The sequence below is a fragment of the Pongo abelii genome, chromosome 7 (genome assembly GCF_028885655.2).
Source record: "Pongo abelii isolate AG06213 chromosome 7, NHGRI_mPonAbe1-v2.0_pri, whole genome shotgun sequence".
NCBI classification, from domain to species: Eukaryota; Metazoa; Chordata; class Mammalia; order Primates; family Hominidae; genus Pongo; species Pongo abelii.
In genome coordinates, this window is record NC_071992.2 from 58,878,576 (window position 1) to 58,905,694 (window position 27,119).

Here is a 27,119-nt window from a genome sequence, read left to right on the forward strand (position 1 = left end):
CTGTAAAAATTAGCCAGGCGTGGTGGCAGGCGCCTGTAATCCCAGCTACTTGGGAGGCCGAGGCAGGAGAATCGCTTGAACCTGGGCAGCAGAGGTTGCAGTGAGCCAAGATTCCGCCACTGCACTCCAGCCTGGGTGACAGAGCAAGACCCCGTCACAAAAAAAAAAAAAAAAAAAAAAAAAAAAAATTACACATATCTGAGATTTACAAGCACAATTTACTAATGCATTATCCAACTTATAAAAAGTGATACTAATTACCAAAATTGTATTAGAGCAACATACATTAGAGACTAATTTCTTTTAATTTCCAAAAGGCAAAATAGTAAGAGTTATTGCTGGTAAAGGGTGAAAATATGAGTGAGTTTTTTTCTCTTTCGTTTTTTCTTTGTCCTTGGTAATGTGATATTTTAAAACCATTACCTGCAGAAAATAAATACATTACCATTTCCTCCAACACAGCCTTGTGAATAAGCAGCACTAATTAAATTCTGCCCTATTTAAATTTCAGAGTGAAGAAATCCTCTGAAAAAGTCTAGTTCCCCAAATTGCAGCCCCTCAAGGATGGCTCTCAAGATTCCAAGAGGACCAGTGTCTCTTCCCTTTTCTGTGATCCCTGAATAGCTTTTTAAATTGGCTCTTGAAGTTTTTTGTTTTTGTTTGTTTGTTTGTTTGTTTTTATCTTGACAGGCTTCTCATTCACAACTAACCTTTTTTTCTCACTAATTTTCCAGCCACCTACTATAGCACATTCTGTGAGCTAAAATTTGGTGCCAACAATTGGGCTTGGCCAGTCAGCCTCACCTGGAACACGGTAGACAAGCTACCTTTAAATTACGATGATCCAAATACACTAATTTACACTGCTAGGTTTTATATTGTTTTATTTTTTGTCTTTTATTTGTGTAGGGTTTTTTGGTTTGTTTTTTCAAAGCCATCACTGTTGGGTTGTGATAAACAGCAAATACACGTGCATTGCAATTGTAAATTGACTTAGCCAGGGCGATTTGTCAATGCTGCTTAACATGCTTATAAATGTTCATACTCTCTGGGCCTAAATCAGTGCCCGGAAATTTAAAGTAAGGAAACAATTGAAAGGAGAAACAAAAATAGTGTGTGTACGAAGCTGCCCATAGAGATATTTTCCATAACAATAAAAAATGGAACTAACCTAATGGTTCATTAAAATAATTCTAAATTACAGTCTAACTCATGATATTTAAACTATTTTGATGATGGGATCCTTTCTTTAATGAATAGTATGCATACACTAAATATGCAAATTGATTTTAACTACTTTATTGTTTAAAGAGCAATTGCTCTAGACAAAGCAAGAGGGTAGGGTTAAGAACCAAGACTGGCCTGTTTGTGCTCTTGACCTGTATCCCTCCTGGCTCCAAACCAGCTCTGAGAATTCTGAGGGCACTGTGGAGCACAACATAATTCCTGTTGTCACTAAAAATAAGTGTTCCGTCACATTAAAAAAGTATTTACAAGACAACATTCATAAAGTTATGCTAAATGAGAAGAGTGGAACATGTGTACTATACATACATAAAACTATATAAAATATGCATAATTAAGAAGATCAGAAAGACATTGGCTAGATGAACATAATTAGCCTTATCTTACTATGTTGTTTTAGAAACATATCACTCTACTTAATGAAAACTAGTTTTATCAAACCTACTAACTAGCCCAAATGCTTTAGGTAATTAACCTGGCCTTCGTCAGCATTCTCATCTGTAAAATGGGAATAACTGTAGTACCTGTATCATGGGGTTATAGTGAGCCTCAAATGAATTGATTTCTGAACAGTGCTTAAAAGAGTGCCTCCAAAAATTTTAGCTGTCATTAGTAACATGATCATTGTCTTACACTCACTTGCAAATGTTTGAAGTAAAGTGGGGAAACAAGAGAAAAATTTAGATTTATTTAGCTGCCCATCTCTTTACTCTTTTTGCTCAGCAAAGTAAATGCCTGCCCTGCTCCTGGGCTAAGACTCTCTGCAGCAGTCAGTCAACTATGGTGAACGGCGAGTATGTGTGCTTCTAAATCCCCACCATCACCTCTCTTTTCAATACTTGATAAAAAGTAGTATTTCTCGTCTCAAACTTCTAATGCAATTAACAAAATCAGTAAAATTTGAAATTGCATTTCTCCTGCATATATGCTGAATATGGGAATTTTGACTTTTAGCTATATATTTTTATTAATCTGATGTTCTATACACATAGAGACTGGGGGAAATATTTCAAAGAAGGCTTCAACATTTGAATAAACTGACTAAATATTTCATGGGAGGAAAAAGATCCATATTGACCTAATGTTATCCATCATGTGAACACAAGATCTGTAGGCTGTTTTGTCTCTTACTGTTTTTCTTCCTCCTGTTATTTAGCTGTTGGTTAACAACCCTTTTCCATCTCCTCCTCCATACTCTAATTTCTGGGCTGACTCCATTGTTTCAGCCTTACAGCAGAAGCAGAATCTTTTTAAATATAGTATCACTACTTATTTTTGTATCAACTTTAATTGGTTAAATCAGCAGATCATACTGGCTTAATTGATGTCTAAGTACATTGATTTAAGCCTTACAATTTCTCTAAGGTTAACTCACTTTTAATATAACATTTAAAGAAATGCATCAAGGCTTGTGTTCTTAAGAAGGTAATCTCTACTTTCCCTTTTTCTCCCACCCCCACCACCTTGTTTTTATTAGAACTTTTTTTAAAATTTAATTTTAAGTTCCAGGGTATATGTGCAGGGTGTGCAGGTTTGTTACATAGGTAAATGTGTGCCATGGTGGTTTGCTGCAACTGTCAACCCATCACCTAGGTATTAAGCCCAGCTTGCATTAGCTATTTTTCCTAATGCTCTCCCTCCCCCTACCCCATCCCCCACTGACAGGCCCCAATGTGTGTTGTTCCCTTCCCTGTGTCCATGTGTTCTCATCATTCAGCTCCCACTTATAAGTGAGAACATGCAGTGTTTGGTTTTCTGTTCCTGTATTAGTTTGCTGAGGATGATGGCTTCCAGCTCCATCCACGTCCCTCCAAAGGACAGGATCTCGTTCCTTTTTATGGCTGCGTAGTATTCCATGATGTATATGTACCATATATTTTCTTTATCCAGTCTATCACTGATGAGCATTTGGGTTGATTCCATGTCTTTGCTATTGTGAATAGTGCTGCAATGAACATATGTGTGCATGTATCTTTGTAACAGAATGATTTCTATTCCTTTGGCTATATACCCAAATGGGTATATAATGGGATTGCTGGGCCAAATGGTATTTCTGGTTCTAGGTCTTTGAGGAATTACCACACCTTTTTCCGCAATGGTTGAACTAATTTACATTCCCACCAACAGTGTAAAAGCGTTCCTATTTCTCTGCAACCTCACCAGCATCTGTTGTTTCTTGGCTTTTTAATAATTGCCATTCTGACTGGCGTGAGATGGTATCTCATTGTAGTTTTGATTTGCATTTACCTAATGATCAGTGATGTTGAGCTTTTCCTCATATGTTTGCTGGCTGCATAAATGTCTTCTTTAGAGAAGTATCTGTTCATGTTCTTTGTCCACTTTTTAATGGGGTTTTTTCCTTGCAAATTTGTTTAAGTTCCTTGTAGATTCTGGATATTCGACCTTTGTAAGACGGATACATTGCAAAAATTTTCTCCCATTCTGTAGGTTGTCTGTTCGCTCTGATGATAGTTTCTTTCGCTGTGCAGAAGCTCTTTAGTTCAGTTAGATCCCAGTTGTCAATTTTTGCTTTTGTTGCAACTGCTAGAACTTTTTCTACCCTCTGTTTGAAAAGTACTAATCATCAGCAGTGACACCTAGTGTCTGGACCGAGAAAAGGAATCTGGAACTACTAGATTGTTCTTACTTATATCTCCCCTGTTGATAGATTATGCACATTCAAACAATAGCAGCTAACACTTATTGAGTGTGCCAGCCACTACGATAATTCCTTTAGGTGTCTCATCCTGTATAAGATGCACAACAAATTTATTATATGGATACTATTATTATTCTCGTTTTTATGAGTTAGATAAGCAAGACCTCAAGATGTTAAGAAACTTGCCCTCCAGCCTGGGCAACATGGCAAAACCCTGTCACTTCAAAAAACAATTAGTCTAGTGTAGCGGTGGGCACCTGTGGTCCCAGCTGCTCGGGAGACTGATGTGGGAGGATCACTTGAGCCTAGCAGGTCGAGGCTGCAATGAGCCAAGGTTGTGCCACTGCACTCCTGCCTGGGTGACAGAGCAAGACCTTATAAAAAAAAAAAAAAAAAAGGAAAGGAAAAGAAGAAACTTTTCCATTCTAACAAGCCATCACACTTTATCCTCTGTCATTCAGGTGAGAATTAGTACTTCCCTCATGGCAACTGTCTTTAATCTAAATCTAAAAATATGTGGAAAGTCATGCTCATATTGGGCCTTAGGTGATTCAGTTGTGGGTGGGTAGGGCCAGCAATCCCAAAGGTGTATCCAAATTTTTTCTTATATGAAAAAGCAATAACCTGAGTTCTCTAGAAATTCAAGGCTAGAAAATTCTAATCACATTCCCATAACTTTTCATGAACAAAATAAGTGTTTTACTTTCTCTAATGCTAGGAATATCCTCTGAAGAATGGAGTCTTGTGTATGGATGACTGGGTAGATAAGGTACCACAGGGGAAAAAGCTAGACTGGGCAAGGTTGTAGATTGCTTTTAATGAAATCTTTGAGGCTTCAAGGCAGGGATGTGGTCTTGACCCAGCAGAAAACCTGGAGTTGAATAAGGAATGAAGAAAGAACATGAGCGAAACTTCAAAGAATCCCAACTTCACTGGGAATCTCGACAAGAATGGAGCATGCCAAAGAGAAAGTCAGGGAGGTAAGATTAACACAGGGGCCCTTTGTAAGAAAGCTTTTGATTAAAAAGCTTTTAATTAATGGGTCTTTGAAATCCACTGGCTGATCAAAACTGCTGAAGACCCTTGATCTAGTCCATCCCACCTGCACAGAAGAACAGTGTTCACAGAAGAGACTCTATGCCACTTGTGGAAAACTTAGAACAAGATTACAAATTTATAGAAGTATAGGTGAAGAGTAATCCAATGTTCAAGCAGCCTTGGCATTAGGTAATTTTAATCCAAACCTGCTTTCACCCGAGGCCACTTCTTATTTTATGCCTAGCAGAGGTAGACTGCAAAGGGCTGAGCACATCAAATGTTTACTGCTAATGAATACTTCTCTGCCTTCTCTTCCCTAGCAGCAGCAAAAGCAAGGCCCAGTGGATTCAGTTTGGGACCCAGAGGATTAAGAGTGCCCAGAGCAGGTGGCAGAGTTGCTCCCACAGGGAATGGTGGCCAAGTGATGCACCTGGAAGGTAGGAGGAGGAGAGAGGGAGGTGAGGACAAAAGAGAAGAAATTATGAGACACCAACTGCAAACTGACTTGACTCACTCATCACCACAAATGAGACACTCTTTGGGAATATTTAGAAATAATTAGGAGAAGGAGACTTCGGAAGAGGCTGAAATCTTGCACTAGCAGGTGGGAGTAAAGTAATGGTCATGGTGCCCCATTGCCTCATCCACTACCAGGTAGTGCAAATCAGCCTTTCTGATGTGACACCACCACCTGGTGGTTAAGATGAGGTACAAGTCACTGCTGTCTCTGCACCTTCCTTTTTCCTTTTTAGAGAGATTAATGCTCACATAATTGTTTCCTCTTAAGTCTTCTTTAATTCCTGTTAAATACTCCTTCTCCTTTACTGCATATTCTCCCTTTCAAGTACTGACCAGTTACTGCAAGAACATTTTATTTTATTCTCTCCATCCTCTCCCTCACTCCCTTTCTCTGTTTCTCAACCTAGCATGTTGTTCTGGAAGATAAGATGCCCATAATGAAGAGACTACCTGAGTATTGGGAAATATGGCATCTATCATATTGTGAGTAAGGATCTTCACTATGAATCAGTTACTTGAAAGTAAGATTTATATTGTTGAACATTGCATGAAAACTTTTAGGAAGATTTCAAAGTACTACTGAAAACAGTTTGTGAATATATGCATGTGCATAGGTGCATTAACGTCTTAAAAACTGCAATATCTTTTAAGCGTTTTTTTAAGGAACACCCATGAACTCAATATAACATGAAAGCTGACATATAATTATAGATTTACACCCAATCTTCTATAGATGCACACAACTTATCCGGAAAATTAAGGATTATATTGTCAATGTATATGTTAGTTCAAATGTGCATGAAAAAATATTTATTGGTTAATTAAATAAACACCTATTGATGTCTATCATGAATCAAACATGGTTTAGTTGCTAGAAACTCTGATTAAGAAAATGAATACCACATCCTTAAGGAGTTTACATTCCTCTAAGAGAGACTGATGTTTAAAAATAAATAATATTATGTTAATGATGTTGTAAATGCCATGAAAAATAATAAATCAGAGTAAGGAGAAAGAAAGTAACAGGGCTGCTACTTAGAAAGTATGGTCAGGGAAGGGCTCTTTGAAGAGGTGACATTTGAATGAATGAGCAAGTGATTCACGTGAGTATGTGAGGAAGATCATTGCAGGCAAAGAGAATATCCACTGTAAAGACTTGAACAGGCCTGGCAGAGGAAGAACAAGGAGGGTGTCAAGACTGAAGAGTGGTGGGTGGGACAGCGGGAGAGAATGGGGGCAGGAGCCGCAAGAGCACAGATCACAGAGTACTCTATATGCCATCATAGGCACAGCAGATTTTGTTCTGAGTCATGGGAAGTCACTGCAGTGTGGAGCTCAATGGACTGAAGCACTCTGACCTGCTTTTTCAAAGAATCCCCCTGGTTGCTGTGTGAACAATGTAGGGGGTAAAGAGTGGAGCAGAGAGACCAGTTGAGAGCCATATTTTAAGAGTAGCATCCACAGGACTTGCTAGCAGATTCAATCTGGGTGTGAGCGAAAGAGAGTATGGAGATGACGGTGAGTTTTGTGTAGCTAGTGGTGCCATTTACTGAGATGGAGCATCCTTGGGAAGGGAAGTTTGCAGACACAACAAGGGGATGGGAGGCAGAAATGGGGGATCAGGACATGCTAATGTTGACGTGTCTGTCAGACATTCCATGGAGCAGTCTTATAGGCAGTTGGGTATATGAGTTCCAAGTTCAGGGGAAAGATTGGGAATGGATATATATATCTGACATACGCTGATACGCACACACACACACATATATATAGTATATATATTTGTATATATACATGTATATGAATACATACACATATATGATATATAGTATATATATCTGAATATATATATACATATATATGATATACATATACACACACACACACACACATATATATATCAACCATGTTTTTAAATGTCATTTAAAGTCATGGGGCTAGAAAAAAAAATTACACAGGAAGTGAGTGAAGTAGAGAGAGAACAGACCGGAAAGGAACAGCTGGTGAGGAGGGAGGAAACCAGGACATTCATCTCAGAAGGCAAGTGAAGATATAGAAACATGACATACATCCATGTCTAGTAAATAATTAAATTCATGATTAGGCATTCACTATTTCTCTGATTCTGTGTCAAGCACTGAAGAGGAATGGAAATGGGCAAGGGTGAAAAAGCATACATAAATTTTTGTTTTGATTTATAACTTAGTTACAAAGTATTTCATATGTAAGCTTACCTACATGAAATTACTACAGAACAAGAGTATGTAATTAAGTTTCACCCTTTGAAAGATGCTACCTGACCTAATGGTAAGCTGACACATTCACAAGAAATATGAACCGTCTATAGACTCATTCAAGCATACTGAAATAGATATAGCTGAGATCTTTATCTTAAAAAAAGGTTAAAATGAAATATGTCCTCCTAGCCTTTTCAATCTTACTGATTTTTAACAAGCATACACTTTCATTACATATGACAAAAAGTCTTTGCTTGAATACAAATGAAGCATGTTCTCATAACAAATAAAACAAACAGAGCTCTCTTCTTCTCTTCCTTAATGTTGGTTGAGAAGCCAGATTTGGATTTGCTTTTTCTTAATAAACTCATTTACATAAAAGAATATTTGGAGCTCAAATTTCGAATTCTTGTGATGAGTGAGCAAGCTCAGCTGATCATTGGATGATCAGCTTCTCGATGCTTCTGGATGGCTGCAAAGCACAACAGAACCTTTCATTATCTGGGGAAGGAGCATTTCAAGCTTGTGTTTATCCAGGCTCCAATCTCTAAGAGGAAAAACACAGAAAGTATATCCACTATACAGGAAATAAGAGAAGGAAATAGATGAGGGTGTAGGAATTGTTGTTTTACTTGATCTCAGGATGTCTGAGTGACAGATGGAATAACCCAGCATAGCATAGTCTTTATGCCAAGAGAAAGAGGCACTGCTAGACACACAGTATTTGGGTGGCCCCTTGGGACCAGGGCTGCCGGAGTTTCATGGATCCCAAAGATTTTTGTTATACAATAACCCTGAAAATTGTCTTTAAAAGTCATTATACCTGTAAAACTTCTACTTAGTGACAAAACTATGATTAGTCTTACTTATATTTATCTCAGTCAGTGCCTTCTGTCTGCATCGCTGTATTTCTCTTCTTGCTTTTCATCCTAGCTGGCTGAGAAAACATTGCATCTACCTGTATCAAATGCTAACACAGGTTTCCTAGAAGAAAATTCCTATAAAAATAAAACCAAATAAAATAAACAGATTATATTGAGTTTTGGGGGCTATGCTGTCTCATCGTCTTTAATTACAACACTTTGTTTTCTTTTTATATATTCAATAAGTAGTTTTAAACAACATCATTGTGGCTGGGCGCGGTGGCTCATGCCTGTAATCCCAGCACTTTGGGAGGCTGAGGTGGGCAGATCACGAGATCAGGAGATCGAGACCTTCCTGGCTAACATGTTGAAACCCTGTCTCTACTAAAAATACAAAAAAATTAGCCGGGCGTGGTGGTGGGCACCTGTAGTCCCAGCTACTCAGGAGGCTGAGGCAGGAGAATGGCATGAACCTGGGAGGCAGAGCTTGCAGTGAGCCGAGATCCCGTCCCTGCACTCCAGCCTGGGTGACAGAACGAGACTCCATCACACACACACACACACAAAAACAAATATCATTATGTAGTCCTTGGGGGCTATACCGAGACTTTCCCACAAGAACTTAAGAATAAGTAAAATGAGCTTAAAATTTTATATTACATTTTTGCTCTCTCAGAGTTGGACTTTGCAATATATACCTTATGAATAAGAACCAAAATATAAACACACTCCTCAAAGGTCAGAGTGGCTTCAGATTTGAAAATCTTCCTTGAGTGCATGTGTTAATATGTCCAATATAAGGATGTGCCAACTAGGGAAATGGTGGATTTATCACAGAATAGAAAACTGAAACCACAGAAGCACATATTGCTAGTTTATCCAAATATATTCCAGTGTTTAAGAAAACATTAGTCAACAGGCCAAGTATTTTAATCCTTTCAGCAAAACTATGCATATTTTGGAGAAAATGCTGGGAAGTACAGCCAATAAAATTCTATTATTATGTCCCACTTTGAAAATCATTCTTTAGACAGGTTGGATGTTTCAGACAATTTCTTTCTCCTATTTGTCTTATTTTTTCTGAGATCCATACTCACCAAGTAAACGTCTTATATAATTTGGTTTCCTGTGTATGGTGGACTTCCTAGTGGTGCTCAAGAAATATTCTTTGAATGAATGTTCATGTCTGATTAGTGTTCCAGCTAATGTAAGACTCATATCACTCATTATAAATTAATAACGACTTTTTATCTTATATTTCAGACTTGTGAACTCACTTATGGTATGTCTGCCCATGAGAAAGGGACATCGTGCTGACAAATTAGGTTTCTGATTTTGCAGAGCTGAGGGCTTGACTCTATACCTAGAGGACTTCATCAAACTCCTGAGACTCCCTAGGGAAATAGCCATCTGGTCTACTCCTGGCCACATATGCCTATTGCAGTGCTATAATCCAGCAAAAAAAAAAAAAAAAAAAAAAACCTAAAGTGTAACAAATCTGTCAAGATAGATTCCTGCTCTTTTCCAAGAGAAGAGGAAAGAACTGCAAGGTAGGGCCTTGGAGATGTAAATGCCTACAGGTAGAAGAGAAGGCATGAGAAGAAGTGGGAGGCCAATACGTGTAAAAGTTGAGACTGGGAAAGAGCGTGGCAAAGAAACTTGAAGTTCGTGGTCAGAATCATTTAGAAATATGCAAGAAAATAGAAGGCACTAGGGACAGGTTTTCAAAACCAAATGCTTAGAATGGGAGGGGTGGCAGTTTGTTAGGAAGAAAACCAGATAGGGAATTTTTGTAGATAGAACCCAGGGAACTGCTTGGCCAGGGCCTTAAGAGACTATACAATAAGTTGTTGAGACTTGAATTCAAGGAATTAACTCAAACACAATGAAAATTATATTGTCCCTTCAGCATCTAAACAGGAATTAACATAGATCCCTTGGCTTTAGACTTGATGGGAGGAAGTAAAGGGGCAAGGAAGGGATAACAGTAAAAGTGAGGAAGGGCCATAAAGGAAGAGGGAACCTAGGAGTGCCTGGAATAGGGTGACGAGTGCTGTGTCTAATAGTGTGAGACAGTGTGAATATTATTACCTTTTGGTATCTGGGTAATATATTTGTGTATGTGTATATGGTTTTATTACAGCATATGCCACTCTGCTCAGTAGAATTGATCACTACTTTAGAGGAAAGGAGTGCTGGGAAGAACAAGTGGTAGGACACTGAATCATGGGGCTTGCTTTACAGGAGTGCTGCTTTTTTTTTTTTTTGACATGGAGTCTTGCTCTGTCGTCCAGGCTGGAGTGCAGTGGCACAATCTTGGCTCACTGCAACCTCTGCCTCCCAGGTTCAAGCGATTATCCTGTCTCAGCCTCAAAAGTAGCTGGGATTACAGGCGCATACCACCACACCCAGCTAATTTTTGTTGTTGTTGTATTTTTAGTAGAGATGGGGTCTCACCATGTTAGCCAGACTGGTCTCGAACTCTTGACCTCAAGTGATCCACCCGCCTTGGCCTCTCAAAGTGCTGGGATTACAGATGTGAGCCACGGTGACTGGCCATGGGAGTAGTTCTTAATCCTTCTGGTCTCAGGACCCTTTTCACTCTTAAGAGTTACTGAAGATCCCAAAGAGCTTTTGTTTATGTGGATTATATCTGTTGATATTTACTGAATTGGAAATTTAAACAGAAGATTTAAAGTATTTCTTTATTAATTCATTTAAAGGTAATAAATTCATATAATGAATAATAAATTAGCATAAACAACAAATTTTGTGTAAATAATATTTTACCAGAAAAGGTATTATAAAAAGAGATATTTACATTTTTTATAAATCCCTTAATGTCTGGCTAGATAGAAGACAGCTGGATTTTTATAGCTGTTTCTGCATTCAATCTGCTGTGATAGGCTCTTTTGTTTCACTGCATGAAGGAAATCCAGACTCACACAGATATGTAGCTTGAAAAATGGAGGAGGAAGTTAGTAGCTTTTTCAGATAATTGTGTATATTTGTCTTCAGTACTACACCAAAACCTAACAAGTAGCGGTTTATTTTTTTTTGAGAAGGAGTCTCAGCTCTTGTCACCCAGGCTGGAGTGCAATGACGCGATCACGGCTCACTACAACCTCCGCCGCCCAGGTTCAAGCGATTCTCCTGCCTCAGCCTCCCAAGTAGCTGGGATTACAGCTGTCCGCCACTATACCCAGCTAATTTTTGTAATTTTAGTAGAGACAGGGTTTCACCATGTTGGCCAGGCTGGTCTCAAACTCTTGACCTCAGGTGATCCATCTGCCTCAGCCTCCCAAAGCGCTGGGATTACAGGCGTGAGCCACAGTGCCCGGCCACAAGTGATGGTTTCTTAAAACCATATGAATAAACTTTATGAATAAACCACAGGAATAAAGTTTTCATACTTGTTCCAGTAAAATCTGTTGTTCTATATTGAATTTTGGATAGATAGATTTTTCTGTGCATGCCTGTGTAACATCATGCACTGGTCATTTAGAAAATATCAGTCCACCCAGTTGGCCATATCTTCAAAATACTAACACAATACATTATAAAATATCTCCCAGAGATCACATTTATTCAAATAACCAGTGGTCTAATTAGAAATGTCTCTATTCCTTGAAAAGCAGGCAAGCTGACAGAGGCAGATACAAAGTTTCCAAAATCCAAATTTTCTCTTGAAAAATCTTATTTTACTACTGCCCACAAATACTTTAGCTTGTTTTTCTTGAAGTGACAACCTCACTTTGTTCATTTCCAAGAAAATATTTACCAGTACCCAAGTCTGAATATCCATAGTTTGTCAGTTTTTCTGTCAAATAAAAAGGGCGCTCTCCAAAAAAAAAAAAAAAAAAATGGCTAATTCAGTTTGCTATTCAGACAATCACAGAAGTGCTTCCCTAAAGGTAATCGTTATACTTCAATATGCAGCAGAAGTTCTTCATATGGGTTTTCCATTTCTTGACACCAAATATTAAAAGAATGTAGACACAGGGTTGGGATTTAATGAAATTAGTAATTTTTACTTAGGAAAAAGAACATTCTTGAAAGAAACTAATATTTTAAAACTGCGATTGGACAGTGGTGAAGACAATAATGACTACTAGTATTGTTTACTGCCACAGCCTTGATTTATGTAAGAAACCATCAACCCTTTTGTACCAGCAGTGCAAATGCCAAAACAGTTATTAAAAAATGCAAATAACACTTGGTACTATTATAAAATAGTGTTGACCTCACTGACTCCGTGAAAGTGTCTTAAGGACCCCTAGGAGTTTGCCAATCCTACTTTGAGAACTGCTGGTCTACTGCACTGGCTGTGAAAGAAATTGTCCTAGTTGTCCAGATGATGGCAGCAGAAGATTTTACTCAGAGGAGAGATGCGATAACCTTAGCCAGAACAAAAAAGGGCAACACTTGGTTAGAAATCCTGGGGAGAATGGGTGCCATGCCTCACTTCTGTAATCCCAACAGGAGGCTGAGGCAGGTGGATCACCTGAGGTCAGGAGTTCAAGACCAGCCTTACTAACATGGTGAAACCCCATCTCTACTAAAAATACAAAAATTAGCTGGGTGTGGTGATGCATGCCTGTAGTTCCAGTTAATTGAACCTGGGGTGCAGAGGTTGCTGTAAGCTGAATTGTGGCATTGCACTCCAGCCTGGGTGACAGAGTGAGAAGCTTTCTCAAAAAAAAAAAAACAAAAAAAACCGAGATCATCCTGGGGAGAGAGGTTACCTATTTAGTCACAATGCAATCTACCCTGCCACATCTTGGAGTAATTTCACAATTGATAAACTGGCACGTCCTGAGGGAATGAATTGCTTGAGTTTTTAGATGAATAATCTATGGACACTTGCTATTTATTGAGGCAGATAGGTTGCAGATTATGCTCATTTTACATGTGATCAGAGTGCTTATCCATGTGTTCATTCATCAGGGTTTTCAACAAATACTTCCTGAACCACCTGCAAGTACAAGGTACTGTGAATAGCAAGCATGATCATTCTGTGCTGGTTGCTAGACAAGTTCAAAGAAGGCTAAGAGAGATGAGGATGAAATCTAACAGATGTGTCTCTGCCATCTTGGAACTTGAGAGAGGCCAGCAGGAGACAGGCCACAATGCTCAGAACCCAGTGTCCACATGTGAGTCCCACATGGGACACCAACAGGATTGGGTCATCCAGTAGCTCTGTCCTGCTGAAATGCCAAGTTTGCAATTCCAGGTTTAGCTCCTAGGTCTGACAATCCCTATTCTCCCTCATGCCAGTTAATCACTTTATCAAAGCATTAGCAGGAAAAAAAACATTAAATCTTGTGCCTTATTGAAATGCTGACTCTACTTTTGGCTTGAGAAACATCCCTTAATCGAATGACAGTTATTTCCTGGAAACTCTGAATTATCTTATGAATTTTATTCTTTTCTGGCCTATTTCAAGCCACTTTTTCAGGCCTAAATAGATATTTGTTGCTTTTGCCGTGCAGAATATTTTCCCAATCTTTGGGTCCTGGCCCCCATTTTCTTCCACTGCAGTGTCCCTCTCAACCCCACCACTCTTAGTCTGCTCAGTGTTTAAAGAAGCTGACTCCTCCTGCTGCCCTGAGCCAATGTTCTCTCCATTGACCACGAGGACTTGATGGAGGATGGGCATGTGACTCCATCCCGGCCAGTGAGAATTCAAGCCAGACATTTTTTGAAGTTTTCAGACATAAAAGCCCTCCTTTACCTTCTATAAGGTGTCTTATAGAAGGTGGTATATGTACAGAGGTACAGGCATCCATCTAACAACATGAGGGGGAAGTCTCACTGCTAATGGAGCCCACAGAAGTTGGGGGTCAGCCAAGGAGTAGAGAGACTGAGACCTGATTGTAGGCCCTGGCTTTGCCATGATGAACGCCAGCTTTACCTCTGGACTTTTCAGTTGTGTGAATCAATAAATTGAGGCGGGAGCCTCCTGCTCTTGCTAATCTCTTGGTTGCCTCAATGTCCTCTGTTTGGTTTCTCAGCATCTTTCATCACTTGTATAATTAATTGGTTGGGCATGGTGGCTCACACCTGTAATCCCAGCATTTTGGGAGGCCAATTCAGGAAGACTGCTTGAGGCCAGGAGTTCAAGACCAGTCTAGATAACATAGCAAGACCCCACCTCTATCAGAAAAAAAATTAGCCAGACATGGTGGTATACATCTATAGTCCCAGCTACTTGGGAGGCTGAGTGGGAGGATCACCTGAGCCCAGGAATCTGAGGCTGCAGGGAGCCATGTTTGAGTCACTGCACTCCAGCTTGGGTGACAGAGCAAGACCTTTCTCTAAATGAATAAATAAATAAATTATATTATTTGTTTTAGCTATTTTGAGCTGAGTTCCTATTATGCTCAAACAAAAGAGTCCTCACTGATACATGTCCCTGTCCCCAGACACTAGGTACAAAACCATACAGGGAACCAAAGAACTCAATTTCTAAATATAGCACACTTGGAAATCTTCATGCCTTTGTTATTTTTTCCAGAACTAATAATTTCTTCATTTTCTTCATGTTCCCACAGCACTCTATAGATGCTTAAAATTAAGAAAACTAATATTTTGTATTGAGGCATTTTGTTTTTATACTTGCCTTGGACGTTTTCAGCTGTTTAAGAGCAGGAATAACATCTTAATCATCTTTATATCTCTAACCCCTAGCATTATATTTAGCATCTAACATGTCCAATTAATGGTGGTCAAATAAAATTTACAGAGTGGGAGAGAAGTATAACATTGATTTTCTCTCTCTGGAGACTTCCACCCCAGCATCACAGTCTTTTGTTTGACCTAATAATGGAGGTTCCCAGCACTGGTGTCTTGTCTGGTTTTAAGCCCATATGTTCTCAGATTCAATCCTAGACTTTTCCACTCATCTGTTCTGTATCACAAAGGGGATGGCCTTTCATGTATCTGGCTTCTGGCAAGGTTCCATCCATAGGTACTAATGGAAATTTAGTGGATACAACAAAGGGAGAATCCAGAGTATTTCTCCCCTCCTTTCTGCCTCAAGTAAGATCTTGGATAATAACTGTGTCTTTAAAAAAATAACCAGATCCTACTACTCAGGCATACTTTCATTTCATATTAGCTGTTCCACAGCTCCTAGGCTCTAGGAACACTACCTCCTCCTATGGAAGGCAGGAGCCTACTGCTCTTGCTAATCTCTTGGTTGCCTCACTGTCCTCTGTTTGGTTTCTCAGCATCTTTCATCACTTGTATAATTAATCCGAAGTATTTACACCCTCTGTTTGGAATACTGAGTGGTTTCTGTCTTCTTTTTGGAAGCTGACTGATACTATGTCATCTATTTTTTTTTAATGCCAGTATCATTTCATTATGTGTTTGTGTCTGGAGCCTTTAGACACATAATACAGTTATGTGTCTCCTTCATAACACAGTTATTTCCAGGAGTCCTTGTTAAAATACAAAATCTTTGTGTAACATATTTTTCCTAAGTCATGCCTTCCATAAATAACTTACGGCTGAGTTATGGTTCATCAAACCCACACAGTTTCTGCAACTCTCACTCTTTGAGCACAGCTAAGATAAACTGACCATTCTCTTCACCTAGAAGAGCTATATTGGAAGCAAATTCACTTGAAACAAGGAAGTTTAATGTACCCACTTTCTTCTGCTGGGTAACTTATTCTGGCAGAAGTGGTGAAGCAAGAAAATGCTGAAGATCTTCAGGCAGGAAGACTGCTCTCAGCCCACGACAGAGATGGGGGTACTTGGTTGGTATAATTTCTCTTTAGGAAGGAAAAGGCAGGTTTCTAGCCACACCAGAGAAATCGCCAATTAATTTGACTCAAAAAAGAATGATTTCTATTCACCAAAATCGAGTATTTACTATACATCAGTCATGGTGTAAGGTATTACGGTACAGTAAGCACATAGGCAAAACTTTGAAGTGGTTCAAGTTCACCTTGATTATCCAAACACTCAGATCATTCACTCTTGTATCAAGCTAACTTTCCTTCTGTCAGAGTCTTCGGTCCTACCAAAACTTGACATATGAAGATCAGTTACACTCAAGTGCAAATCACTGCTGGTAACCTGGAAAATTATCCTGAGTGGAGTTTGCATTTCAATGGGTATTGAAACCTTAACATAAAGGATTTAGTCTTCTTCAGTAAAATGTGAAAGTGCTTGGTGAGGTAGTTATCTGAGGGCCAGGATGCCTTCCCATCCTCTCAAATAAGACCACTATTTCTTGACCTATATTTTCTGTAGCCCCACTCAGAAGGTACTGAAAGCCTTTCACAAAATATCTCATTGCAATACCATTTTTGATAGAATGTGTATAAGTAAAGCTAGATTCTCAGTAACCTTGTTAGAAAAACAAAAAAGGAAATATTTCAAAGCATAATCTTACTCTTACCCCAACCTCCCCTTCCCTCCCCTACCCCTCCCCTCCCCTCTTCCCCCCTCTTCCCCTCCCCTCCCCTCCCCTCCCCTACCCTTCCCGAAAATTTAGTCTGATATCTATAAGATAGAGCCAAGCAAGGTGGACACTGCAGGATGACAGGAAGGACAAGGCAGCCTAGCCCAGGACACCAGAACCCAAGCTGAGTGAGACAGGCATATGTGCAGTGTGAGGGTAAGAGGTGAAGTAGTAATGAGGTATTTGCTACACACAGAAGAATGAGCCAAATCAGAAACCATGTTGGGGATAATGGAAGCCAGGTTTCTCACTGTTGGAGAAGGAAATTACAAATATAGAAATGGAGAAAACTAGAATGAACACTGCAGTCTTGGATTAGAATTAGAGATATGAGTGTGAAATCATGTTTTAATATAGATAAGTGTAGACATGTAGATGTTTATTTGTGCGTATACATTCTCAACCACTGTTTATCAAGAGGGCCTCAGAGTAGCAATGTTCCAATAGCAATGAGCTCGCCCAAATCTTGGTTTCCTCAATACTATTTTCTACTAAAAGAAACCAGGGCTCCTTGGTTCTAGGGCTGGGGAAAGAAAGGCATAGAATGAGCCAGGAACATAGGATATCTGCCAGAAAGTAAGGACATAGGGACACGACAAAAGGACACACAAGTCAGCTTGAAGGTGCTCCTGCTTGGCAAATCAACAAAAAATTTGAGTATCAGAATAAATAATGATAATAACAGATTACAGCCTGTTAAATAAAACAGGTATCTCTAAATCTATGCTGGAAATAAATGAATAAATTACAGGTATAATGAGGAACAGAATATTTACATGCTCTGAAAAGAATCCCTTCCCAACAAACATTTACAAAGGACAAAATAACTTTACAACAGAGACATCTAGCAGACATCATCTGATATAGTTTGGCTATGTCCCCACCCAAACCTCATCTTGAATTGTAGCTCCCATGATTCCCACGTGTTATGGGAGAGACCCAGTGGGAGGTAATTGAATCATGAGGGCGGTTTCCCCCATAGTGTTCTCACGGTAGTGAATAAGTCTTAGGAGATCTCATGGTTTCATAAGGGGAAACCGCTTTTGCTTGATTTTCATTCTCTCTCTTGCCTGCCACCAGGTAAGATGTGCCTTTTGCCTTCTGCCATGATTGTGAGGCCTCTCCAGTTACGTGGAACTGTGAGTCCATTAAACCTTTTTTTCTTTAGAAATTACTCAGTCTCAAGTATGTCTTTATCAGCAGTGGGAAAATAGACTAATGCACCATCTTAATCAAATGGCAAAATGAACATACTCCATAAGAGCCAGATCAAAGTTGGGTGCCTGATTGGATGGATGCAAGGAGAAGTGCACAGCACCACTTTTGTGATATTCCTGCCAGCAACACTAAATCTGAATCTAATCACAAAACACTGAACAAACTCAAAATGGAAACATTCTATAAAATAGCTGACCTATAATCTTCAAAAGTGTCAAGCTCACAAAAACCAAGGAAAGACTGGGAAACAGGTCCTAACTGAAGGAAACATGCAAACTAAATGGACGAGTTATTCTTGAATGGATTGGGTGGTTAATAATAAAGCCATGCTAATCTCATGGTTGTTTCAGCTGTATTATGATTATGTAGGACAATGCCCTAGCTTGTAGGAAATACACACTAAAGTTTGTGAAATGACGAGGAATCAGACTGGCAAATTACTTTCAAACAATTCAATGGGAAAAACAGTTTTTTTGCGCTGTGTATTTTTTCTGTGAGTTTGAAATTATTTTCTAAATTAAAAGTGTAAAATGTGGCCGGGTGTAGTGGCTTACACTGTCCTCCCAGCACTTTGGGAGGCTGCGGCAAGAGAATCAATTGAGCCAGAAGTTCAAGGCCAGCCTGAGCAACATAGTGAGAGCCTTTGTCTCTACAAAAAATACAAAAATTAGCCGGGAGTAGTGGCTCACACCTGTAGTCCCAGCAACTAGGGAGGCTCAGTTGGGAGGACTGTTTGAGCCCAGAAGATCAAGGCTGCAGTGAGCAGCCTGTCACCACTGCATTCCAGCCTGGGTGACAGAGGGAGACCCTGTCTCAAAAGAAAAGTAAAAAAGAAGTGTAAAATGCAATCTCATTGTACGTAATGCGCATACACGGCCCTGATACAGTTGAAAGCTTGTCTCATTTTCTTTATTGTGGTTTAATCCAATTTAAATTAAAATATGAAATGCTTAACAATCATAAAATCAATATATGCTGTGGTAAACAAAAGAGATATATACTAGTATTTACAACTCTTTAATTTGTTTAAAAAGGAGGTAATATAACCTTTTTAACACACATTTAAACCTTTTGCCTCTAGGAGATATATCAATTAACACACAATATTCAAGGAAATCAGTGCTGTATAGATATTTTTGGTCTATTAAGGTGCAATTTATAATACAGAACTGACAAAATACTGAAGCAGAAACCATAAGTTACAAAGTAGTTACTCTCACAGACAGTAATTAGAACCCCTGTCCTACATGCCTCTCCAGATATAGCAACTTACATTCTTCCAGAAAACAGGTTCTTTCCCTGACTAGGAAATTCACATGTCTTTCCAAACTAAACAAACACTTTTCCACTCAACCCTGGTTTTTAAAAACCATTAGAACTTTTGGGTTTACAAGTTACAACTAATTAGCATTCCTTTAAAAAGAAACTATTTTCAAAAGATAATGTATTTTACATGTTATATTAACTTACAGTGCATTTGATTTCAAGCAGAGAGATAATTACTAAAGACATCAAATAAAATTTTTTTAAATATTTAATTCATTAAATAATTCCTACAGATCAATCTTCTAAAAGCCTTAAACTACACACTGAGGGGAAAAGAACATTGACCAAAGTATTAGCTTCACTCTTCAGGAGCTCACCTTATGCAACAGTGTCCATCACTGTTACACAATTTGCTGATACTCAGTTATTCTATCAACATTACAGAATAAGTTCAATTATTAAAATCTACATTCAAGCCAGGCGTGGTGGCTCACGCCTGCAATTCCAGCAATTTGAGAGGCTGAGGCAGGCAGATCACTTGAGGTCAGGAGTTTGAGACCAGCCTGGCCAACATTGCAAAATCCCATCTCTACTAAAAATACAAAAATTAGCCAAGTATGGTGGCATGTGCCTGTAATCCCAACCACTCAAGAGGCTGAGGCAGGAGAATCCTTTGAACCCGGGAGGTGGAGGTTGCAGTGAGCCACGACCATGCCACTGTACTCCAGCCTTGGTGACAGTGTAAGACTCCATCCAAAAAAAAAAAACTACATCCAGAGGAAGAGAGATGTAAGAAACAAATCATCAAAATCAAGGAAACTCAGGTAAAGTTATGTCAGGAGATGACAAAAGTGTAGCATGTGTTCAAGTCTTAAATGTGGTTATTAAGTTAATGCTTAGTGTCCCTCCGATTGTAACAGAAAGGGCAAAAGAAACACCACTCTTATCCCCCACCAAAAACAAACAAAAATAAAAGATAATAGGTTAAAATTAAGATCAAGCTCCACCTGATAAAATTAAGAGACTGAGAGACATGTATAAAAAGAAAAGTGAGTTTTGCCATGGAAATGGGTTGAAGGGTTTACGGACCCATTATATACTTATATGAGACTGAAGTAATTTTTTCCACAAATTGACAGAACAATGACCCACACAAAATTGCTTCCTGCTTTGCTGCCAAAACACCAGGCAAAAATGGGCAACATGTTCTTCATGTCTGAGGGCAGCTCTGACTGCACTGATACTATGTCATATGTTAGTTTCAAACCATGTTAATGTCATAAACTGGCAGGCATTGCATCTTGTCAATTATTAGCCAGTTCATTATTAACATTACTCAGTGAATATTATATATGGTATAATTCATTACAGTGTAAATAGCCATTTATATCCTGGGAAATTCCTCACCAAGACTATATGGAATATTGTTGATCAGTGGAGGAGACCCATTAAGTAGTTTTATCCCATTGCCCTTAACTCTTATATTGTTCATTTTATTAAAGGTATCATGCAATGAGAGATAGCAATATAATCACTGCAAAAATTATCCTTATAGGAAAACATAACCTACTTTTTATGAATTGGAATAACAAAATATTAAGCAGAATCACTTGTTACAAAAAAAGCATCACAATCCTATCATTTGAGATATAAGTTTCCACCTAACATCATTGAGAGCTGTGACTAATACAGTCTCTATGGCAAGGTAAAATTTTTAATACGTTCTAAAGTTTGCAATGTTAACTATATTTTCACACAGGTTGAAGTTGGCATATTTCATGGGTTTTAATATATGTCGAACAATGCTTACTGTGAATATCCATGAGTGCAATAAGAAACAGATAAGTTAGCAAAGAGATCTGGGTCAGCTGGGCTTGATGGCCCATGCCTGAAATCCCAGCACTTTGAGAGGCCAAGGCAGGAGGCTTAGTTTAGGGCAGGAGCTAGAGACCAGCCTGGGCAACATAGCAAGACTGCATTTCTTAAAAAAAATAAATTAATTAAAATTAGCCAGGCATGCTGGTGCATGCCTGTGGTCCTATGTACTCTGGAGGCTGAGGTGGGAGGATCACTTGAGTCCAGGAGATGGAGGCTGCAATTAGCCAAGATTGTACCACTGCAATCCAGCCTAGGTGACAGAGTGAGACTCTATCACTAAAAAAATAAAAAAAAATTAAAGAGAGAGAGAGACAGATCTGGTTTTCTTTGTGACACTGAGGCTCATAGTAAAATGTTTCCTATAAATTAGAATTCCACAAAGGAGATGTTGGCAGATACTTTTGTGCTTTGATTTGTTTCATTGTCTCTCCACAGCCATGTTTGGGGGAGTTCACTGGTGACAATTTTTAATGGAAAGAGGCTCTCACTTTGCGGCCCTTCAGAGGCTGTGGTGGGCGGTGATTGCTCACTAGAAAAGCTGCTGCTTCACCCTCTGCTGTGCACAGGAGACTGCGAAATTTGGCTAGCTGTAGAAGAAGAAAAGAGTTAGCTTCAGCATAGAAATTCCCACCAATATTAACGAATTACCCTGCATAAAGAATTAAGATATATCTATAACCAGGAACAAAAAATACTGCAATGAAAATTTTCTGTTACATGTCATATATAATAAAACAACTCTTTTGCTAAATTCTCATCACTGTACAAATACCTACGGGTTCCAAAATTAAATGTATAAGCATTTTTAATTTAAGACCAGCCTGGCCAACAAGAGGAAACATCTAGAGTGTGGTTTATTTCTTATTTTCTTATTTTCTTATTCCTAAAGAGGAAATATTTAGAAATCAGAGAAAGTTTTTCAATGTTTTTCAATCTATAAACACACACACATACATACATTTTATGACAAAAATGAACTCAACTATATATGCTGTTTTGAAACCTAATTTTTTCACTTAGTATATATCCTAGCCATCTTTGCATGCCAATACATATCAACCTACATCACTATTTTTTGTTGCTGAAAACTTTTCTATTATAAATATGTTTTATAAATTTTTAACAATCCCTTGGTGGCTTAATATTATTTATTAAGATTTAGTACAGGTCTAAAGTGAAGTTGGAAAAATTAAAACTAATTTTATCTTCTCAAAAATATGCACCAAAATTATACTGTCAATTAATAAAAGAAAATCTTTGGTGTTTGTTTTATTTTGATGAAGACAAATTATTAGGAATGAGAACCTACATTCTCTAAATTTTGTTAACCATCTAATCTCAGAGTCAAGCAAATTCACATCCTTTAGGTTTTCATCAAATACCTGATGCCTAAAATGTTTCTTGTACAGTACTAACCAGGACAGGGGCAGAGGAGAGAGAGGTCCTTTATAAGAAATAGGCAACAGTTTATAACCATGCTCTATGGCAATAGGATCAACCATCATATATACAAGCAACCATGTTTTCCACATGTGGTATTTTGAGGGTTTTGTTTGTTTGTTTGTTTTTTGAGACAGAGTCTCGCTGTGTCACCAGGCTGGAGTGCAATGGCAGGATCTCAGCTCACTGCAACCTCCACCTCCCAGGTTCAAGCAATTCTCCTGCCTCAGCCTCCCAAGTAGCTGGGACTGACTACAGGCACGTGCCACCATGCCCAGCTAATTTTTGTATTTTTAGTAGAGATGGGGTTTCACCATGTTGGCCAGGATGCTCTCGATCTCTTGACCTCATGATCCGCCCTCCTCAGCCTCCCAAAGTGCTGGGATTACAGGCGGGAGCCACCGCACCCGGCCATTTTGAGGTTTTTTTTTTTAAGTACAGATATGGGAAGGAGACAAGTGTTTACAACGTACTATTACTCATGTTTCATTAGACCAGATCATCATAGCTAAAACCACATGAGGCTGAAGAGAATCTCTGGTCAAGTCAAATAGCAGAGGCTAATAAAATCTAACCTCTGAGACCATAGGAAAGATACCTAGCCTTCTGCAGATCATGACAATCCAGGTCTGTCTGGAGTGGTCATTCCAGGTGGCTGTGCAGGAATTCTGAGTCCTGAATTAAAGCATGAGTCCACAGGCCTCATCAAGCAACCTGCCTCCACAGTGATACCGCTGAGTCTTCTGAAGATATTGGCTTTATTTTTCTCCCACAACCCTAGCTCCTGCCCCTCTGGGAGTTCAACCCCTCTGAAAGTTGATCATGGCTCCCTGTCCCAGTAGCACTTTCAGCTCACCAGTCTAGAATTGGATCTGACTTCAGCTCCTTCTCTGACCAGCCTGTGTATTTTGGTAAGAGTCCCTAGACCTGTCCTGATATCTCGCCAAACCCCTTCCCCTTATAACTGGGTCTCACAATCATTTAGCCCAGTTAGGTCGACCCTGTATTTGCCAGTCCTCATTCAGATTTGCTTCTGTTGGCTCTGGGTGTCCTCCAATACTGCCCTGGCCTTAAAATGCACATCTCTGGCTGGTTCCCACCAGTCTTGTCCCCTTATGTGGTTCCAGGCCTTATTCAGGCAGCAAAGCTGCACCTCTGTCACTAAAGCTGACTCAGAACCTACAGGTTCCCAGTAGAAATGTTCCCAGTTCAGCCTTGAGGCTGAAGCAGGTATGACCTGTTTTGCTGGTTTCCTTGACTCTAATGCTGAAATTGTAATTTCATTGTGTAGCAACTCCAATAAGCTAAAATACTCTTCTATGGTTCTGTAAACAGCTTTATGCCACTCTCATGCTCAAACCTCTTTGATAGCACTCCACTGCCTGCCAAAATTGAGTAATAATAAAAATAAGTTCTGTTATGGAACATAATGGACTAGGCACTGTGTTAAGTGCTTTACATTACCTCAGTCAAAATACCCCTGTCAATAATATATAATTATCCCCTTTTACAGATGAGAAACTTGAGAGGTAGCTGAGAAGTTTCAATAAATAAGCCATCTTGACAAGCCATGCACTAACCACAGAGAAACTTGTTTTCTGTTTCCTTATTTTCCCCTATCCTTTTAATTTACTTTTTATTATGTAAATGTTCAAAAGTACACAAAGGTAGAAAAAGCAACATCATAAATCACCAGGAATCCACGACCTAGCTTCAACACACAGCCAATTTTTCCATCCGTTCTCCCACCAAAGCTCTTTTTCCATTTGCCATCCTACCCAAACTAGGCTATTTTTAAGCAAATTCCAAACATCGTCTCATTTTAGTGTAAACATTTCCAAATACATCCCTATAATACATCACAGTTCTAACATTTTTGTAGGCACCCAAAACAAATGTGTCAGCATGGCTTCCAAGCCCCTTGCCCACGCAGTTCTAACTAACCTTCCTAGATGGATCTATTACGTGCACACGCATGTCTCACTCTAAGCCAGTTTTGGGAGGGGTGGTCCCAAAGCATCTGAATGAAAATACTTTTGAGTTCATTCTTAAAAATTCAGATCCCTGGACCCTACCCCAAACTTGTGAACTGGAATTTCTAATAAGGCCCAAGGAATCACTTTTTTTTTTTTTTGAGATAGAGTCTCGCTCTGTCACCCAGGCTGGATTGCAGTGGCATAATCTCGACTCACTGCAACCTCCGCCTCCTGGGTTCAAGCGATTCTCATGCCTCAGCGTCTGGAGTAGCTGAGGTTACAGGCAGGCGACACCACGCCCAGCTAATTTTTTTTTTTTTAAGTGGAGACAGGGTTGCGCTATGTTGGCCAGACTGGTCTTGAACTCCTGGCCTCAAGTGATCCTCCCGCCTCAGCCTTTCAAACTGCTGGGTGAAAGATTCTCCCCAGGGCCTGAAAGTTTAAGGGAATGAATAACTTCTCCCTCCTCAGGCCCAGTCCCAAGGTGCAAGGCCACTTGCTCCAGCAGTGTGCATCACCAAGATAGCAGAAGCAGGAAGAGAGCTGGCTGGGAGACACATACCCTCTGAAGACTGAGAGGGAGGCTGTCCGTGTACTATGCAGCAGTCACGTCAGACTGGGACACTTCTGTTTACAGAGGACTATAAAACCTCTGCCCCATCCTCACTTGGGGCTGATGCCATTTTAGGCCTCAGCCCGTCTGCACCACGGCGCTCAATAAAACCTCGTGTTGCTCCACACCACCTCGTGTTCTGTTGGTGTGCTCTTGGGGTTCGAAGTGATACAAGAGCCTTGCATCTGGTATCAGTACCCGCCCTACTGTCCACAGCAGCCCCTCTGAGCTGCTGTGAGTGTTACTGTGTCTGGAATTGGCGGGTTCTTGGTCTCACTGACTTCAAGAATGAAGCTGGGGACCCTCGCCCTGAGTGTTACAGTTCCTAAACGCAGCGTGTGATGTTTGGATGTGCTCGGAGTTTCTTCCTTCTGGTGGGTTTGTGGTCTCACTGGCTTCAGGAGTGAAGCTACAGACCTTTGCGGTGAGTGTTACAGCTCATAAAGGCAGTGTGGACCCAAAGAGTGAGCAGCAGCAAGATTTATTGCAAAGAGCAAAAGAACAAAGCTTTCACAGTGTGGAAGGGGACCCCAGCGGGGTTGCCATTGTGGGCTCCAGCAGCCTGCTTTTATTCTCTTATCTGGCCCCACCCACATCCTGCTGATTGGTCCATTTTACAGAGAGCCGAGTGGTCTATTTTGACAGGGCACTGATTGGTGCCTTTACAATCCCTGAGCTAGACACAAAGGTTCTCCAAGTCCCCACCAGAGTAGCTAGATACAGAGTGCTGATTTGTGCATTCACAAACCGTGAGCTAGACACAGGGTGCTCATTGGTGTGTTTACAAACCTTGAGCTAGATACAGAGTGCCAATTGGTGTATTTACAATCCCTTAGCTAGACATAAATGCTCTCCAAGTCCCCACCAGACTCAGGAGCCCAGCTGGCTTCACCCAGTGGATGCTGCACCAGGGCCGAAGGTGGAGCTCCCTGCCAGTCCCAGAGCCATGAGCCAGCACTCCTCAGCCCCTGGGTGGTCGATGGGACCGGGCACCGTGGAGCAGGGGGCGGTGCTTCTCGGGGAGGCTCGGCCGCACAGGAGCCCACGGAGGTTGGGGGGAGGCTCAGGCATGGCAGGCTGCAGGTCCCGAGCCCTGCCCTGCGGGAAGGCAGCAAAGGCCTGGTGAAAAATTGAGCACAGTAGCTGCTGGCCCAGGTGCTAAGCCCCTCACTGCCCGGGGTAGGCCGGCCTGCCCACCGCTGCGGGGCCCACCGAGTCCACGCCCACCCGCAACTGGCGCTGGAACACAAGCACCGCCGGCAGCCCCAGTTGCCGCCCACGCCTCTCACTCCACACCTCCCAGCAAGCTGAGGGAGCCAGCTCCGGCCTTGGCCAGCCCAGAAAGGGGCCCCCACAGTGCAGCCACAGGCTGAAGGGCTCCTCAAGTGCCGCCAAAGTGGGAGCCCAGGCAGAGGAGGCGCGTAGAGTGAGCAGGGGCTGCGAGGACTGCCAGCACACTGTCACCTCTCATTATCAGTCTTTCCACTATGGAGGAAAAATACGACAATCCTTTACTTACTATACTTATATAGAAAAATCCTGTTATGGAATCTTAATCAAGGAATGTGTTGAATCAGGGAAAAGTTAATATAAAGTAAAAAATCTAGGAGTATCTGGCAGTCGTAATGGGACTATTTGTCCAAAAGGTAAGCAGTGGCTTTGCTTCACCACAAATGGACAATGGGGAGTAA

The 27,119-nt window shown here is 40.3% G+C and overlaps 1 protein-coding gene across 1 annotated transcript in view; it reads right to left on the reverse strand.

Moving 5' to 3' along the window:
- Positions 1–21,536: 21,536 nt before the first annotated feature.
- Positions 21,537–27,119, reverse strand: part of LOC129060971 (carbonic anhydrase 13-like) — a 36,350-nt gene continuing 30,767 nt past the window's right edge. The window contains exon 7 of the mRNA XM_054561543.2: positions 21,537–21,986. Within this exon, the coding sequence (XP_054417518.2) occupies positions 21,867–21,986 (120 nt within the window). The 3' untranslated portion in view covers positions 21,537–21,866. The remainder of the gene's footprint in view (positions 21,987–27,119) is intronic.